This window comes from Oryzias melastigma, linkage group LG11 (genome assembly GCF_002922805.2).
Source record: "Oryzias melastigma strain HK-1 linkage group LG11, ASM292280v2, whole genome shotgun sequence".
Lineage (NCBI taxonomy): Eukaryota > Metazoa > Chordata > Actinopteri > Beloniformes > Adrianichthyidae > Oryzias > Oryzias melastigma.
The window spans coordinates 17,969,503-17,987,799 of NC_050522.1; the positions used below are offsets into that span (position 1 = coordinate 17,969,503).

The 18,297-nt window shown below is 41.0% G+C and overlaps 1 protein-coding gene and 1 long non-coding RNA gene across 10 annotated transcripts in view; both read left to right on the plus strand.

Moving 5' to 3' along the window:
• The window catches only part of ptprua (protein tyrosine phosphatase receptor type Ua), a 206,453-nt gene that overhangs the window by 63,233 nt on the left and 124,923 nt on the right, over nucleotides 1-18,297 (plus strand). For all 9 annotated transcript variants that reach the window (XM_036214365.1, XM_024298204.2, XM_024298216.2 and 6 more), the window contains exon 2: nucleotides 800-928. In XM_036214365.1, the coding sequence (XP_036070258.1) occupies nucleotides 800-928 (129 nt within the window). The remainder of the gene's footprint in view (nucleotides 1-799; nucleotides 929-18,297) is intronic.
• Nucleotides 12,483-13,988, plus strand: LOC112162433. Its single transcript, XR_002922066.2, has 2 exons — nucleotides 12,483-12,887; nucleotides 13,190-13,988. It is a non-coding gene; the product is annotated as an uncharacterized LOC112162433 (long non-coding RNA).

Consider the following 18,297-nt stretch of genomic DNA (forward strand, 5'->3'; position numbering starts at 1 on the left):
GACAGGGTCGGGTCACCTTCACAGACTGAGTGCCGGGGTGTTGTTGTCCTTCACCGGTCTAAAGACCCCTCCCATCCGAGCTGTTCTGGTGCTGATGCCCATTATCTCCAGCTTCCTGGTGACCTGTGGCTCTGGGGTCATTTTTGCACCACAGGGCTAATTGCACCAAATGGTGGCAGGTTTTTAAGGGAATGGACAGACTGTGGTGCAGAGCGGCAGCTGGAATTTACTTTAGAGCCACAAAGATTTCATGTATTAGGGGAATTACACCAACAGGAGGGGCGGCGGGGGGCGGGAGGGTAATGCCGCTTTGTGCAGGCAGCATGAAGCTCTATTAGTGTTCATGTTCCAGTGTATATTTTTCCACTTTTTACATTCATAAGTCATTTTTTGTGTCATTATATGGGTAATAGTCTTGTTTTACTTTCACAAGGTTTTATTCTGCAAAAGACCTTGAGCTGAACCTTTGCTTTTAGACTGCATTAATGTTAGCAACTGGTTTTTCACCTGATTTCAACGTAGATATTGTGCTGTGTCCTGCAGAAACATTATTTTACTATTTGTTTCCTGCTTTGCTCACTTAGCTATCATTCATGAGAAGAAACTTTTAACCAAATATTCCTAATTTGAGGAAAACAGGAAGCTTTTTAGAGTAATAGCAGTTGAAGGTTTGCTGTTCATAGTCTAGAAACCTTCAAAAAGCTGATTTGATTGTCTTGATTTCCTTTTCAAAATAAAAATCTATTCTGCTTGTTTTTGGTCCTAATTCTGCTCCTTTTTTTAATGTTTCTGTCTCCAGCCGGCTGCAGCTTTGACGAGGACTCGGACCCGGGCCTGTGCGAGTACCGACAGGGCCAAGAGGACGACTTTGACTGGCAGCTCATCAGAACCTACAACTGGCCGCACCCGACCCCAGATCTGCTGCGAGGTGAAGCTTAGCGTAGCTCTTTAAATGTTCAAATTCTATAAAAAAAAAAGGAGCTTTTAGTCACTGCTACACCATTCGAGTTCGAGAAAGGAGAGAAACGTCAGCTGTGACATTTCATCCAGCCTGGAAACACCTGCTTTAGTGTGTTTGAGGGGGGCGTGCTAAACAGTTGGTCAGACTGAGCTCTTGCTGGAGAGCAACAGGTGGAAATTTGCTGAAACAGGTTTTCTTAGAAGGATGGGGTTAAAAGCAGAGGGAGGGTGCAATTTAAGTCGTTTTTTTATGTTGAATGCATGGCTTCTGTCTGTCTTGGTTCAACAACTACCAACACAATCCTCTAAAGTTTAAAGACTTTTTTTTTGTATCAAGCATAATATTACCCTCCCATTATTCTTCCACCACTGTATTTGACAGTTGCAGTTAGAAGTAGGACTGGGCGATAAAACGATACCGATTTATATCTTTTTTTCAATAGATGAATCAGTCTATCGTGATAGACTTTTATTTTGAAGGGCCCTAAATTTATTCTCACCAGCTGTGAGGATTTTCTCCTCTATGGCGAGTAAAAGTTAGAGAGTTATTCGCCACATGGTGAGTAAATGTTTGCATCTAATTACTTTTGTTTATTATCTCTCATTTTGTTCAAAAGTTCAAAAAGTAAAACCCCTGAAGTATTTCCGTGTAAAGTTTTGTTTGTTTGTAAAAAATCGTTATATATCATAGATTACTAAAGTAATATATTGATTATTGCAATGTTTGCCATATCGAGATACTATCGATATGGTGAATCCATCGTATCGTGAGCTATACCCTCAGATTCCCAGCCTTAATATTGATATATATTGTTATCGCAAGATACTAAAAAAACGTTATCAAGATATAAAAAATTCCATATCGTCTAGCCCTAGTTAAAAGTTTCGAAAAGAGTCAAAAAAGCTTGACTTTAATCTTATTATACTGAAGAAGGAACGTCAAGAATCCATCGCCTTGTTTGTCATGCCTTCCTGTGGCTCTGTGTGACCCCCCATCCCTCTCAAGTGGAATGCCTGGCATGCCCCCCTAATTTAAGATTAACAGCCATGGGCGTCAGCATTTTGCGTGATGGGATCAGATCTTCCCGACGAGGGGAAAGTTGCTGTTCAGCGTCCCAGCAGTCCTCCTCGGGGGAGGGTGTCAGGACAGCGTAACCTGTGTGGGGGGAGGGAGCTCTTTTTAGATTTATACAGAAAAACTGCTCTAGATTTTAAAAGTTCCAGCATTTAGATTTGACCTGTATGTGAGTTTCTTCTTAGTCAGACCTCACCTGGAGAGGTGTTTCTGATCAGACCTTCCGCGATTTGAAAGAGCGACTCATGAAGTCGCTGCTTCCTCCACTGAACGGCCTCATTTCCGGCTGCTAGATGTTAACGTGTGCGGAGATTTACGTCTCATCAACCCGTTTTCCAATCGCCGGCTTCCTTGACAGCGCATTTTCCTCACTCCGCCCCTCCTCCCTCCATGTTTAACTTTGTCATGCATCAACATGAGTGGACTGCATCCAATCCACTCTGACATTTTACATTCTGTTCGTTTAAGGCGGCCGTTTTTCTTCGCACCGCCGCTGCTGCCGGCGGCTCGGTGAAATGATGGGCGTTTGTGGGAAGGAGGTTTCATCATTCACTGGCAGCTATCAAGAACTCGTTCTGCTGTTCCAGGCCGGGGTCCTCGGAGACCCCAGCTGAAGGAACTCGGTGGGATTGGTGGAGTCTAGCACGGGTCATTGCTGATTACACTTCCTGGTTTTCTTCAGGGGCCGGCAGAGCCGCAGAGGCTGCTTTTCATCTTTTCCCACCACTATTGAGGAGGATGAGCTCGGATGTTAGTTTCAGCCGCGACTCGACGAGAGGCGACATCCTCGCTGTATCTGTGTGAGATCTCATTACCAGAGCAACCTCTGCTGAGACCCATTTGGCTTCATGCATTGAGCACCAGCAGCGTGACGGAGAGCCACACAACCCCACGCAGACAGAAAAAGGGACTTTTACTCATTTGGTCTGACAGACTTTCAGATTAAAGTGTTGTCACTTTATTCAGATACATTCACATTACATTGCTAAAACACGGTTCACCTTTCTCGCTGTTGTCCAGATATTTTAGTGCAATGTGTTTTTTTTCTTTAAAGTCCGATTTCATTCTGCTTCAAGATGTGTTCAATTTGCGACATATATATAAATATTTGAACTCTTCCAGATCTTTGTTTTAATTCTACAATACTGGATTTGTTTTCTACAAATGTTTGAACTTTGAGTTTAAACAGCATAAAACTGTGTTTTTTCCAACGTGTGTCAGTTTAGAAATTGTGTTGTGATATGTTTAAATCCTTGAAACATCAAAAATGATTGTAAAAAAAGGAAGAGTGCAACTTTGTGGATTTGTCTATCGCAAGTTATTTTTAATATATCTCCTGCGATAAACGAAGGTACACTGTACATAAAACTGTCAAACAGACCTCCTGACGAGTGGTTAAATCTGGCCCAGTTGTGAAGAGAAAAAAAGTTTCCATTCCTCTTGCGATTTATGGTCATTTAAAGAAAAGGTCGCAATGCACAATTCCACCACTAGGGGAGCAAAGGAAATTTAAATCCAGCATGACAAGAAATCAGGAAATTAACAGCATGTCTTTGAATTTTTGAGTTGAATGAATCATCAACTCATCATTTTAATTTGATAAAAAAAAGCTGACATTTTAGAGTGAAACAATTTACAGAGCATTTGTTAATTGATCCATTGGTTTTACAGTGAAGCGAGCTGGAACACAGTTGGCGATCTGGGGATTAAACCCAGGAGAGCCTGCAGACAGCTGCGTCAGCCAGAGAAATGTCTCAACTCTGTAGTAACCAGAACGGGGGAGCAGTCAGTTCACCAGTAGAGTGCACTACGTCGCCCAGCAGCAACAATGCAGCTTACAAAGACGTCTAACCAGCAATCCGCCGCCACAGCAAAGCGTCAATTATCAGAAAGTGCCTGTGCACGCCTTTATATACCTGCTCCTGGCGTGTAATTGGCTGGAGCACGCTGCTCTGGCTGATGTTAATGAAATAGGCTTAGCATTCTCCACGTCAATATTTCATGTTAAGTGGTGGATAACATTGCAAAATCAATTTTTTCCACAACAGAATGAGTGAATGGAATCATGAGTTGGGCTTGGATATCTGGAAATCATGCAGACACAGCGGCCCTCGAGGCCTGGAGTTGTCTATCCCTGGCGTAAATAGTTGAAGAGTTACAGAGAACAGAGTTAAAGGGGTTAATCTGTTGTTAAACACAACAGCTTGATGCGTATTTTGCACTTTTTTAGTGTCATGAAGAAAAACAACTTGTATTTGAATATTTTCTACGTTAGAAAGTCTGTGTCTCATCAAAATCAATTTTGGTGTTCCTCAGGGGTCTAGACTGGGGCACTTCTGGTTCTGGAGTTTTCATTTTATTACTTTCTCTAATATTTCGATCTCTATCTTTATGTTTATAAAAATAAGTAGAGTGTAGTGAAAAAATCCTTCTGAATTTTTATTTTTTTTGTGCCATATAACATGAAAATGTTGCATTTGTGCTATGCAGCTATAATGAAAACATCTCCTGAGCTGATAAAACGTGGTCGGTCGTTAGCCGTGCCCTGCAGGGCTTTAATGCAGCTCCGCAGCGAAGGCCTTGCAGTATGGATCCACAAAAGCAAGGCCAATCACCCCCCCGGCTCGCTCAAACTCAGTGATGAGCTCTGTAACAGTCCCCTGTGGGAAATTGGAGAGTAGAAATCCCATTATGAAAACCCAAAACAAAACAAACAAAAAAAATATTTTTCTATGTTTGTGCCAGGCACAAACAAACAGCTCCTTGTGTTTTCCTGTTTCTGTGCCATCATCTTCATCCTTCCCTCAGAACAGAAAGCAGTTTTTCTGGATTCACTTTCTGTCTGAGACCGTTAGGTTCCGCCTGCAGTCATTAATGCAATGTGCTTCGGAGTGACCATTCCTCCTGTCAGGGCCTGAACGCCTAACTTTGACGTGTATTTCTCTGAGGTTGGTGAACGGGAGGCTTTCAAAAGATTTTCCTCACAGACAGATTGATTTGCTGTCAGGTCATTCAGGCCGTCTGCAGAGGTGGAAACGTGGAACCAGCTGGTAAACCAGAGTGTGAACTTTATCTGTTGTTTTCCGAGACACAACAGAGAAAAAAAACATTCATATGTTAAAGCTTCTATTTTATAAAGAAAAAAAGCAAGGTCAAGCATTTTGGACTGCTGTGCAAAGTGATGCTGCCTTCATTTTCTAGAGGCAGTTTAGAGGCACTAAAGAGGGCATCAAAGAGACAACAGCTCCATTTATTAAGGTAACTCGATGGTATGGATCTGCTTTAGCCAGAGGAACTTTACCCTCTTTACATATGTAAATGTGTGTGTTCTTACTATCTGCATGGAAAACAGGGATGATGGAAAGCCTTTCAGCTGCTCCTTTGATAACAGTTAGATGTTTAAAAGGGGAATCGAACTGGAGCCTTCACTAGAAAATAAAAGGGGAATTTACCTGGATCACATCATTGTGAACTCAACCATATGCCTTCGTCACAACTGCCCTTATGAGAGGATACAGGCTGTCCGCAGGTAAAACCTTACAGAAATTTGACTGTTAGAATTCAGTGAAGTTTGTGTGGGGATTCGAGGAGTGTCCTAAGAGTACTTATATATTACCCCCACACCTCGTGTATGCGGCATTTGCGCGCGATATGTAAGGGGCCAGCTTGTGCATCTTATTAACGACTATTGTGGCATAAGGATACCAAATAACATTCCCACCTGTAAGCGATAAATTGTTGCAACTTACACACAGTACAATACACTTATCCCATGTACAATGTCGGGACATACATTTAGATGATGTCCTTAAGACATCTGCCCTCCCCTTTAGATTTAGCCACTCCTCTTTACATTCTCCACTGGCCCAAACAACGCAAAAACCAGCAATATCCATACTGGTCAACCCCCTGTATCCCTCGTGCTGTCTGGTGTGGTCCAGATGACCCCAACCTTACATTAATGTGTCATCCCTCCAATGACAAATGTGGACAGGATTTTATATCTACCACGGACACCAGTGAGGATAAAAATATCCTTGGAAAAAAAAAAGTTAAGCACATTAACTTGTGGGGTCCAGATGACCCCACTTTTAATGTAAACATGCCTTGGTTAGCACAAGGGTTAAGACGCGGCCACTTGTCTTTCCATTCTCCACGGGTGCAGACAACCCACTAAACCGCAATATCCATACAGGTCAACACCTGTATGGGTACATCCTGGCCAGCATGGTCATGTGGGCTCCATATGGTTTAAGAGTGGGAAGAAAATGTGGGCCCCAATTGGGTTTGTCCGCAGTGGGCTGGCTCGCTATGGCGGTAGAGCAAGCAAGTGCCGGCACCGAGGCTGTGCATTTTGTATGTTGAGTCCAAAAACGGTCGTACAAATTTGTGTACGAGAGTTTTGAACTCGGAAGCCCAAAATCTACATAGACTTTTCATTAGAAGAGGTTGCTTGAACGTGTGTTGCCAATGGCACTGTCAACGTAGCTTAAGGCTTTACTGGAGATGGTGGCAGCTAATGAAATCTGGATGAACTTTCAGATGTGAACCATTTCTGGGAACGCTATCAGAGATGGCTGTTTTGTCTCGGTCTTACAGCCTATCATGTATTATTTGTTTCCAAGAAAAGTCATCAGCTCTTGAGATCGACAGCCAACCAGAAGAAGTTGGCGTTTCTTCCTGTTCTTATTAATAAAGAATAGGAACTCAGCTGGAAGTCTTCTTCGCCGATGCTATCTATGATGACTGCAGTTGTTATTATATGGAAGAAATGAAAGAGGAAATTGTGTTTGTAGTATTTCTATTCAATTATTTCTGAAGGAGCAGTATGAAGATTTTTAAGGCACTCAACAGAATCAATGAGGAGCAAAAAGTTGCAAGAGAAACATCCGCCTCTGATCTGAAGATCAAGTGAAGAAATGGTTTGGAAAGTTTTTTGGTAGGAATCAAACCAGATTTTATCACCCACAGTTTTCCAGGTACCAAATCGTCACCACCCTGCCCCACCTGTTCTCCATTTCTTCAATTAATTTTCAAGAATCAATTCAAGAACCCACGACTAATAGTCTTGTCCTATGGATTGAGTGAACTTTAAAGCCGACACAAACCCTACAGAGTTCGGCTGGCCAGAATCTATTGACTTCCTGATCCAAACAGTAGTGAATGGGTTGACAGTTATATTTAGAATCTTGTCGCCTTTGATGAGCCTAGACTCTTTCAAAGGGCTTCAAAGGTAAACTTGAATTAACTGAATGATGGATCCACTCATGCAAAGTTACAAAAATACATTTTAAAGTCAAAAATTGGCTGTTAGGACAGCAGGGTTGTGAGTGCTACTGAAATACAACGCTGATGATGAGTGCATCACTGTTGTCAAAGGTAAAGGATCGACTCCACGATCCTCTGGGAAAAGAAATAGTTTCTTACTGAAAAAAGTATTTTTCTTCTAATGAAGTACAACAATTTTCATAGACCACCCTGTGAGCCCATAGAGTAAATATGTTTACAAACAAGTTTTTCTATGAGCATGCAGGCAACTGATTATAGCAAACACGTTTACAATACGTAAGGCTGCGTTCACATTAAATCTAATTCACGTGTCAGGGGAATCGGGTTGCAATGCTCAAAACATTCTCATCCCCAAGTCTTTAGACAATGACGTTCGGTTAAGGCCCCTTTCGCGTCACTTTTTAACGTTTTCGGTGTCACCAACTCGTCATCTTTTGACGTGCTGGCTGTTCGTAAAATCAAAGGTATCCTAACCTATTACCGGTACCCTAACCTTAACCCAGTAATTATTCAACTGTTACCCTAACCTAGTACCGGCACCCTAATTCCTGGCTCACACTGGAAGCAGAAGCGCTGCAAAGCGGCACAGAATGGAAGCCGCTTCCATTCGATGCCCTTGTTAACCTGTGGAGTGGTGTACACAAGGTGTGGAGCACCGCGGTCCTCTGTGGAAGGTTCGCGCCGTGCAGCAGATCGTTTCGGCGTCTGGTCTATTTTGTGCGCGAGCCACAAGTGATCCGCTTTAATTTTGGCAGGAAGTTACATCAAGATACATGAGAAAATATGTCCAATATGACAAGTATGACCAATTTTTCACAATAAACCACAGCAATTCACAAAAGCGATCATGTTTTTGTATCTAAACAAACTGTAGAGATAAAAACAAACACACAATCCCAACACACAAACTTCTTTCTGAGTGTCTCAGCAGCAGATACAGTAAATAAGTGTAGGTATTTCCCAGTGTTTCTGCTAAGAAGAAGCATGGGGTAAAGCTCTAGCAGAAGCGCCCGTCGACCATCGTGGAAAAATGTGCGTCTGGTGTGAATTGTAGTAGAGAGAAGATGAGTTAGGTTTAGGGGTGTCAAACTCAAGACCTCGAGGGCCGACATCCAGCTGGTTTTCCAGAAGCCTTGCTTTATCTGCTGCTGATTACCTGGGTCAGGTGTGTTTAGCCAATAAGAAGCTTCTATGGCAGCTTGGTTGGAAAACATATAGGACAGCGGCCCTCCAGGACAGGAGTTCGACACCTGTGGGGTACAGGGTTTGGGTACTGGTTAGCTACGCGTCGCGGTACTGGACCAGTTATGGTTCGGGGCCCGTAGGTTGGGGACCCGTGATTTCATTGGAGCAGCCAGTACATCAAAAAACTACGACTTGGGGGCACTGGAAACATAAAAAAGTGCAGTGGAGGGGACCTTAACCACATGTCAATTTATGTGACAACTTGAAAGTGATAATGTGTTGCAATGTTAAGTCAAGGTACAGACCGATATGAGGTCCTATAGTTCATCAAGATGGTTTTGGGCATCTTGCAACGTTTTCGGAATTCCAATATTGGAACCTTGGCAGAGCAGACACATCACGTCAACCAATTAGAGACTCCGATTCTCCTTGTGAAGTGTTGAGGATCAGCAGGTGGAATACAAAACCAACATGGAGGAGAATCTTAAGGTGGCCTCAAGAGAACTGCAAGACTGATCATGTCTACGACCCTCCAAAAGGCCATACAACCCCAAAACCCGCTTGAAGGCTTGAAGTGGTACATTTCCTTGGAGGGCTTTATTCCCCATAGATTTAGCTTCCTCCTTTTTCTGTGACGCCTGTCATGTTCTTGACGGAGGAAAACTGAAACTGCAGCTGTGCTTTTGCGAGAAACACGACTGAGACGGATTTGTCAAGTCCTTTTTTTGCCTTTTTACAAGCTCTGGATGTAATCTTGAATGTTTGGAAGAGCTTTCAAACCTGCACATTGTGTCATTTCTGTCATTATGATATGAAGAAATGCTGCTTTTGTGACTACAGCATCTCCAACTCTACGCTCCAATCATCTTGGCTTTAGCTGCATACTTCCAACCTTAAATTTTCACCATAATAAAAGCCTTTAAAGCTCATCCAGAATTTTCCATAAGAATGGTTCATTTGCATATTGAAACAGCATGCTTTCAAAATTTCTTTAAGTTCGTTATTGACATTTAAATTATCTTTGAGTGCCAAATTAAAAATGGATTATGAAATTAACCAAAGTATTTTACATTTTAATTTCGTATAATTATAGTCATTTCCCAGTCATTAGCAGCAAGCATGCTTGTTCCAGTGCAACACGAACACAATAGCATTTAAATGAGTTTACATTGATGATGGACGTCTTTGAATGGATGGCTGAGCTCCATTGTAAGGTTAATAGAGACTTATTAAATCCGCCTGGTTTCACACTTCCTCCTCTGTGTCTTTCACCGTTTTCCATCCGTTACCTCCAGTTCCGCTCTCATGTACTCATTTCATCTTCCTTTTTTTTTCGCCCCTCCACCTTCCCCTCCCATCCTTCAGGTGCCGACTGGCTGCCTTCAGGAAACATTTCCATATCCGCTCCATGCAAATGTCCCACTGTCAGTGTAATTGATATATTTTGTATTAAAGGTTCAGACTTAGAGAGTCATTTGCACATAATGGGGCTGATAAGTGATGTAATATTGAAAGCCCAGGGCTGCGCACAAGAGCGATGAGCGCCAAAGACTAATGACCGCTTCAATAAAACAGTCGGACTTTGCAGCCGGATCAGAACCTCTACGGATGCTGCGGGAAGGGAAGAGGCATCAAACTTTGCTGACTACTTTTACTCTTTTAAGCAAATTGAAACCACAGGTGAGACGTAGGGAAAACTTGAGCTTTAGTCGCAACTGGCTTTACGATACAGGGTGTCTGCCAGCCAAAAAATGAGCTAACCTGTTCGGTTAGTGGAAAAGTACTAATGGTTCCTAAATGGTTTCAGCTGGTCTGGAGTTCCATGTTGATTAAGATAAGCAAATGCATTTATCGGTGTGTTTGTAAAAGATATAAAAGTGCAACAACGTATAAAAGTATTTTAAAAAAAGGTTTCATTTCATATAAAAAACCCAAACAGCTGTGCAGGTCAACCCCCGTCACAGGTGCATGTGTCTAAGACTTTAATGGGGGATGGGAGAGACTAACCTCCAACAAGAACGACTTGATCGTTTTTCGTTTTTACTTCATTTCTTCTAACTCAACATGGGACCAAAACGTAGCCAGAAGGGCAAACTAAAGGCACAACTTGTGAAATTTTCAGATCGTCTTCAGCTCCTTTAAAGCTCCCTCATACTTTTAACTGTTTTCTGTGTAAACATTCAGCACTATCAGCAGATTCCTGCGTCTTCTTCTCCTTTTTTCCTCATGTTTACGGTTTATCCTTAAATGTGAAAACCCTTTAGAAACTTTGGACTGTTTAAGATACAAACTCTTCATATTGGTTTGAATTTGGCTCTTCTTTTTTATGGTGTTGTGCTATATTGGACGATCTTACTGAGTTTTGGTCACCTTTAGAAGCTTTGAAGGATTCTTCAACACTTTCTGTTGTTTCAGCACCTTCAGCGTTCACACCTGCATCACGATGAATTTTTGATCTCTTTAACACTCCTGTGCAGCTGTGCACACCTAAAATACAACATTAGACAGAAAAAAAAAGCAATTCCGCCTTAAAACAGGCCAAAGATGCTCCACTGTTGTGCAGAAACCTCGGTCTCCACCCGGGGCTCTGAGTAGCTGTAGCTTGTTGTGGACTTTTGCTCCCATGTCCCATGCTGCAGATTAAATTCTCTTTGGGATGACAAGGAGCGGTTATCGGACGGAGAACAGGCAGCGGGTTCTCGCCGCGGTCGGCCCCCGCCACACGGGTATTGGTCTTCTTTAGCTCCCCTTTCTTCTTTGCCTCTTTGCTCTCAGCCGCCGTTCATCTCAGCTGTGCTGAAAGTGGAAGTTCGCCGCACTGAAAATTTAAATTACTTGTGTGAAAGATGCTACAAACTCAAAGTAGTGAAGATTAAAATGTCAAAGGAAGTTTTTTTTTTTTTTCCATTCTCAGCCTTTAGCGCCAACGAGGTTTCGGCTGATGGAGGTAAAAAAAGATTATGAAGATTCCCTTAAATCTGCCGAAGTGCCGGCTTTGCCTCCCTGGTGTGTTGAGTTTATTAGGTTTGACTGCACATTGTGAATTCTTATAGCTACATAAAGTTAAATGAAGCTCATCTATGCTAACCGACACCGCTCTTTCACCCGATCAAACCCAGGAAAATGGCAAACCGCGGCAACAGCTGGGATTTTATCAATAACAGAGCTCATTTGAATGCATACAGACACTAAAATGTATGCATCCGTCATCTACACCCAACCAAATTTGACATTTTACACAATCAAAGATGGGCTGTCCATAGAGTTTCCTGCAGAATAAGGAAACCCTGACTTTATGTCTATTATGTAATTCAGCTTATTCAGTCATAATATTAATATTATATTATTAATATTAAAGAGCAAGTTGCGGGTCTTTGGGAAAAGCCCTACTGCCTAACTATGCAGCCACAAGAAGGTCAAAGTCTCTGTCTCCCTGTAACCGTCCCCAGCCTGGATAAAATACAGACATAACCAATATGCCTGTTAGCTCTGATGCTAACAGAATGTTAGCCTGTTTGGATCTCATTTTGTACCATATACAAAACATAAAGTTAAACATAACAAATTATTAAGAGTTATGTAATTTACATCTTTAGTTACCCAGAAATAAATGGTTTCTATAATTTTGCATTATCTCCTTGAGGCAATATGACTTTTTTTTTTTCTTTAGATGGATAGAAACATTGGTAAGAAATTCAATAGTGGACAACTCCCTGCATTTAACAACACAAGAAGATCTAAAAAAACTGAAAAACACCATAAAAGCATTCAAAGATTAAAATGTGTTAATTAAAAATACAATTAAAGCTGTAAAGACATTTTTGTAGTTCTGGCGCACAGATTTGAATGTTCTTGAGCCGTTAATGGCTTTTTGAATATTGTGATTTTTAGATCTATGCATCTGGCAACTGTAAATTAAAACTCACAAGGAAGATCTAGAATTTTTTTCAAAATGAAGTTTTATTTAAATACAAAAAACTGTTTAAAATGCAGTAAATTCTAATTCTATTTAAATAACTTTTAAAAATAAAGCTGTTACAGCAATAGTGAATGCTTTAAGAAAAAAAACACTGTTGAATGAAAAAAAAAGAATTAATCTACTTTGGAACTACAAACCAGTTCTATCCTGTTAAGTCTTTCTACTTTTTATTTGCTTAATTTATTGTGATTTATTCAATATTTTGGTATGTAAAGCTCTGGAAGCCCATCTTCTTTTTCATCTAGTTCTATTCTTTGTCTTTGGACCAGGTGGATCCATCTCTTCTCTGTTTTTTATTTTTATTTATTTTTTGTCTTTTGTTTCTGTTGGTTAAATTTGAATCATATCCCTAGCAAGACCCCACCCTCGATTCCTGAAGCCAACCAGGAAGCACCAACGGTAATCTGGACATGAGCATAAATTTAAGGAGGAAAATATCTCTGGAATATTTGGCTGCTTTGCCCAAATACCACAAACTGACCTGTGTATCTTAATTGGGAACATTTTTAGTCTTAACTAATGTTACAGATAATTGTTCATCAGCAATCATTTTTGAGGAGATGTTTTAATAAATTATTTTATGAAATAATCTAGCTGCAGATCTGATGGAACAATAATATTCCAATTGAAATATTTTCTTTTTTTGTTGCTTACTAAACCAGTCTGACTGTTCCCTTATGAGAACTTCTCTGTGTTTAAAGTCTTGCTGCGCTGGAGTCTTCCTTCCAGCTGCACTCGTGGGTGCCTCGCTGTTGTGCTGGACGAGGGCGTTCTCGGCTTTCTTCCGGCGCGTCTTAATGTTGATCTGAGCTGACGTGTTTCTTGAAACACCCGGCAGAGAAACAGAGGCGGAAAGGCAAACTTCAAATCTCCTCCAAAACAGCCAGGATCTGCCTGCTGTGGGCTGCAGCTCCCACAAAGCAGCGAGCGAGGCGTTGATTGGAGCGCCCACACCGGCGCGCTCTTTCTGTGCAAAGCTGTGGGCTTAGCTGCACCCCAGCTGCTGCTGTGCATGCTTTACTTCAGACCCCAGTGGAAACACCAGCTGAAGGTCACGACCTGAAAAACTGCCTTCAGCTAGGATGAGTTTTGCTTTCCTTCGTCTGCATGGACAACATATTGCTTTTAAAAAATTAAAGATAGAAGTTTTTTTAAGCAGAAGCAGCTTGCTCCTATCTCCTCTTTGTTTAAGAAAAGTTCTCACAAAACTAATTAAGTTTGAGATTTCCTTATTTAAGCTTCTACGCAGTTTTAATTGGATGTGTGTTGGAGATGGGCCAGCCCGCTCCCGAGCTGGATTTGAAACTCCCTGACCATCAGAGAAGGTGAAAGGTTCCTGTGTGATGGCACAGCCAGATACGGAGACTTTATTTCCCCAAACAGGATAGTAATTAATTGGACGAACGGCTTGTGGAATCCTGTTTTCCATGGTCCGTAACCATCCATATGCTGGGAGTCCGGCCATCCAAAGCCCTAATAAAGATTTAGAGAGATCCACAGCTCAGTCAGAAGTCCCGTTTTTCAATATCCGTCTGTCGTCCACCGGTTACATCAAGAAATAAAAACGTTTAAAATTCACCTGGAGCTCTACTCAGTTTTTGTGTTTTTCTCCCTTCAAGTCAGCTTTGATTAACGCATGAGGCATTCCTCCTAAGGTCATGTTATAAATGAGTGTTCATTAGTGCAGGTCTGTCCTCCTTTTCCTTTCCGCCTCTCCTCAGTGGGAATCAGAGCTGTGTGTGCAGTAAAGCTAAAAGATAAGAGACATTTCATTTGTATGCTAAAACACTGAAAGGTCACAAAGTCTCAGAGACTCAGAACCGGCAGAGATACAGTATTTAGAGAAAAGTGACCATATTGTTGATTTGGCACTGTTTTGGATACTTGTGATGTCCTTTTTAGAAAGGTTTTACTTTATCTTTTTAAAAAACGCTTATTGAAAATAAAGATTATTGCCACATCTTTATTCCTAAATCTGTCCCTTCTATGAAAAACTACAAGAATATCTGCTTTCTGCTTAAAGCTTGTTTGTGATGTAAAAAATATGCTATTCGGCCACAAGCTCCCTCCATTCCATTCTGATGCATCCATGTGCAGACGAATAGATCCATGTACGTCTTTGTTTAGTTTTATGTATGTCTGGATATCTCCAGTAATGTCAGATTGGGATCATGAAGAGCCATAAGCTAGCTGGAGAGTTCATAAACAGTTCTCAGGTATAGGTGGGGGCGGGGCTGCTACATACCCACGATCCCCTGACAACACAGAGGTGAATTTCTAATGAACGACAGATTTTTTTTTTTTAATTTTGGTTAAAAATATCATAATCATATTTTAAAAAAAACTCTTTGAAAATAGTTTAATATATGATTGGAGTGGGACTTAAAATCAAAAGCTTTCTGCACTTTAATTTCATCCTATTACTGAATTAGTAGTCAGTAACCATTTTTATAGTGGTGAAAAAAGTTAAAGACTGTCCATTTATGTTCAGCTATAATCCAGATTTTGAACCTTTAAACCAGTTTGTCATAAATATTTCAATAAAATACAAAAAAAACCAGAGATTTGAAAAGTTCTGTTTTGCCTAAAAGGCATAAATGAGCGGACAGCGCCTGCCACGGAAGGCTTTCACTGCTCTAGGGCTCCTGCTCTTTGACAGTCGGCTGGAATGCTAATAAATGCCTCCCACTACTCTGTCCATTCTCTGGTTTAGTTTGCGTGCACACACGGCGCTCTCAGCAGAGAACCGAAGAGTGAAGCAGACTAGACTGCCTGGAAAAAAGGATGCAGTTCCAACAGCAGATCATTTAGGGGCACTATTGTCTGATAGAAATCCGGATTAGGATGAAAAAGGCAAGAAGAAGAAAAGTGACGACCATATATGTTCTAATAGTAGCCCCGGCGTCGATTCCAAAAATGTGGCAGCTGGCCTGGGATATGTGTCTATTGGAGACCATCATTTATTTATGGAGAGAAAATAGACTTACTCTTATTTGTGCATACGTAATTCTTGATTTGTGACTCATATACGTTTTGTGCATAAGTAAAAAAAATTACAAAATTAAAAAAAAATGCAATTTACACATGCACAAATTGAAATTAATTTCACATGCAAATGTTTAAAAATTACATACAAATGTGTATGCTCTGGTCTGATCCTCCGTTCTCCCCGCGGGATCAGACCAGAGCACCCACCCCGCGTCCTCAGCTGCCTTTTATAAAGTAAATGCACAGAGTTCTGGTCAGCAAACGCGGCGATTACATGAAGCACTGGCCCGCTTGGATCTGCGAGAGTTTAGAAGGGTCGGGCACCACTTCCTATCCCCATGACCGCTGACCAGTCCTCCTGTCGGAGGCTCTGTCAGACGAGCTGCTGCAGATCGGAAGCTCTCTTTTCTGGAAAATATTCTTACTTTTAAAGGGATAAGTGTTTTAAAAACGCTTATTTAGACTTTTTTATATTAATTATCCAGAATATCTGTTTAAGAAAGTCGGTCTATTAGAGACCGTAGTCTATTAGAGATCGTAGTCTATTAGAGACCGTAGTCTATTAGAGACCGTAGTCTATTAGAGACTGTAGTCTATTAGAGACCGTAGTCTATTAGAGACCGTAGTCTATTAGAGATTGGCGTCTATTAGAGACTGTAGTCTATTAGAGACCATAGTCTATTAGAGATTGGCGTCTATTAGAGACCGTAGTCTATTAGAGACCGTAGTCTATTAGAGACCGTAGTCTATTAGAGACTGGCGTCTATTAGAGACCGTAGTCTATTAGAGACTGTAGTCTATTAGAGATTGATGTCTGTTAGAGATTGGCATCTAAAGTGTTAAATACCTATTTGACTGTGACAGCTGGAGTGACAACAACCCAGGTGCAGAGAGAACCAGGCTTTGACTCGGAAAAGCAGCAGACGGACTTTAATTAATAACAAAAACACCTCACAAAAGGGAAAACTGCAAAATTACAAAAAACCGAAAGACTAAGAAAAAAATAAAAGACACACAAACCTCAGTGTTGACTTAATCAGGAAACTCACAGTCCTAACTGGGACGCACCGACATGGAGGACTGAAAGGTTGCAACTTAAATAGTCTTAATTACAAAGTGCAGGCAGCTGTGCACTCCTCCACAGAGAGCAGCAGGAAGGAAGGAACAGCTGACCTGCAAAGCACAGAATTGCAGTAAGAACAGGAAAAAAAACCCAACTGTGCCATCTACCTGGCGTCAATTAGAAGCTGACACTTGTTTGACAAGGCGTCTAGAGACTGGCGTCTACAGTAACAAACACCTGTTGGACCAGTGTCTATCAGAGACCGGCGTCTATTAGAGACCAGCCATTATTGGAAGATGTTACTATAATATATTAATAAGCACCTGCTGCTCCTCACTATACCACATTTACCCAGCAGAAACTTCAAGGTTCTTCAGACTTTCCCTTTAATACTTTTACTGTTTCTGGTACGTGGAAAGTCTATTTGCATTTATATTGACGTAAACTGAACCACAGTTTACTTGCAAGTAAATAGAAAAATTCATTTGTAAGAGGGTCCTTAAATTTATCTTGTTTGGTCCAAATTTAAATTCAATTGAACTTTCACAGCTACCAAACCAAATTAACTGTTAGAGGAAACCAGATCTAGATCAGACCTGCCAGAGGTAATGCTTCCTTTTTAACCTAATTTGAAATAAAAAATACCTTCTTTCCACTACCTGCACCAGTCAACTATTTTTTAATACTTTTATTTTGTTTTGCTTTATTGCTACCAGTACTTTCTGCACCTCAGCAAAAACCCTCACAAACGCCTCTGACTATTAAAGCTGCTGTACAAATAAAGTTCCTTTCTAAAGCTAAGCAGGGAGCAGCTTACACAAGACATCCGCCTGATAGCTGAAGGCTCCCAGTTAATAAGAAATCAAATAGTAGCAACGTTTGTTTCTGACTTTAGTATCAGTTCAGCTAAAGTTGTCCTGGCCCTGGAGTTTCTTGTGGTTCAATATTCCTGCATCCAGCAGATGCTTTGGCAGAAAGAGCAAACACTGATGTCATCCCAGAAAAGACAATAGAGACTGATTGTTTAATCTGGTAAAAATCATTATATAAACAAAACAACAATTGGTAAGAATGCATTCTGACATGCTGCAATTGACATAAACCAATGTTTTTTCCGCACTATAAGGTGCACTTAAAAGCCTTAATATTTTTTTCCAAAAAATGACAGCAAGCCTTATAATCCAGAGAGCCTAATATTAATTCAGGCTGTTAATGGATGTCGAAGCGATTTTGAGTGGCACTCGGTCAAAATATCAATCTGTTTCTGTTATGAGTTGCAAACAAGGTTAAGTGTTGTAAAGACATCGTTTTTTTTACGTGTTATTAACGAAATTGGACGTCAGCGTAGTAGTCACACTAATGTATGTTTTTGGCAATATCAGTCTGTTTTTTTTACATGTTGCAAACAGGGCTGGGCAATGTGAGCGTGCTAACTCCACTAAATTGTAGCATATCAGACAGTGTTTATTTTACATGTTATTAGCAGGGTAGGGAGTTAGCCTAGCCTAGCCCTAAGTTACAATAAGGTTTGTCAATACACAAAATCAGCAATTGTGCTGCAGTGTTGGTCTGTTTTATTTTGTTCTTTAACGTTTTACAGACAAGTTAGTAGTAGGGCTGGGAGTTACACGAATAATGAGCACGCTAACTTGGCTAAAGTCTAGCAGAGGGGTCGGCAACCTTTTACAGTCAAAGAGCCATTCGGGGTCGTTTTATACTGATCAAAACCTAGAAGGAGCCGCATAGTCTTACTTTAGC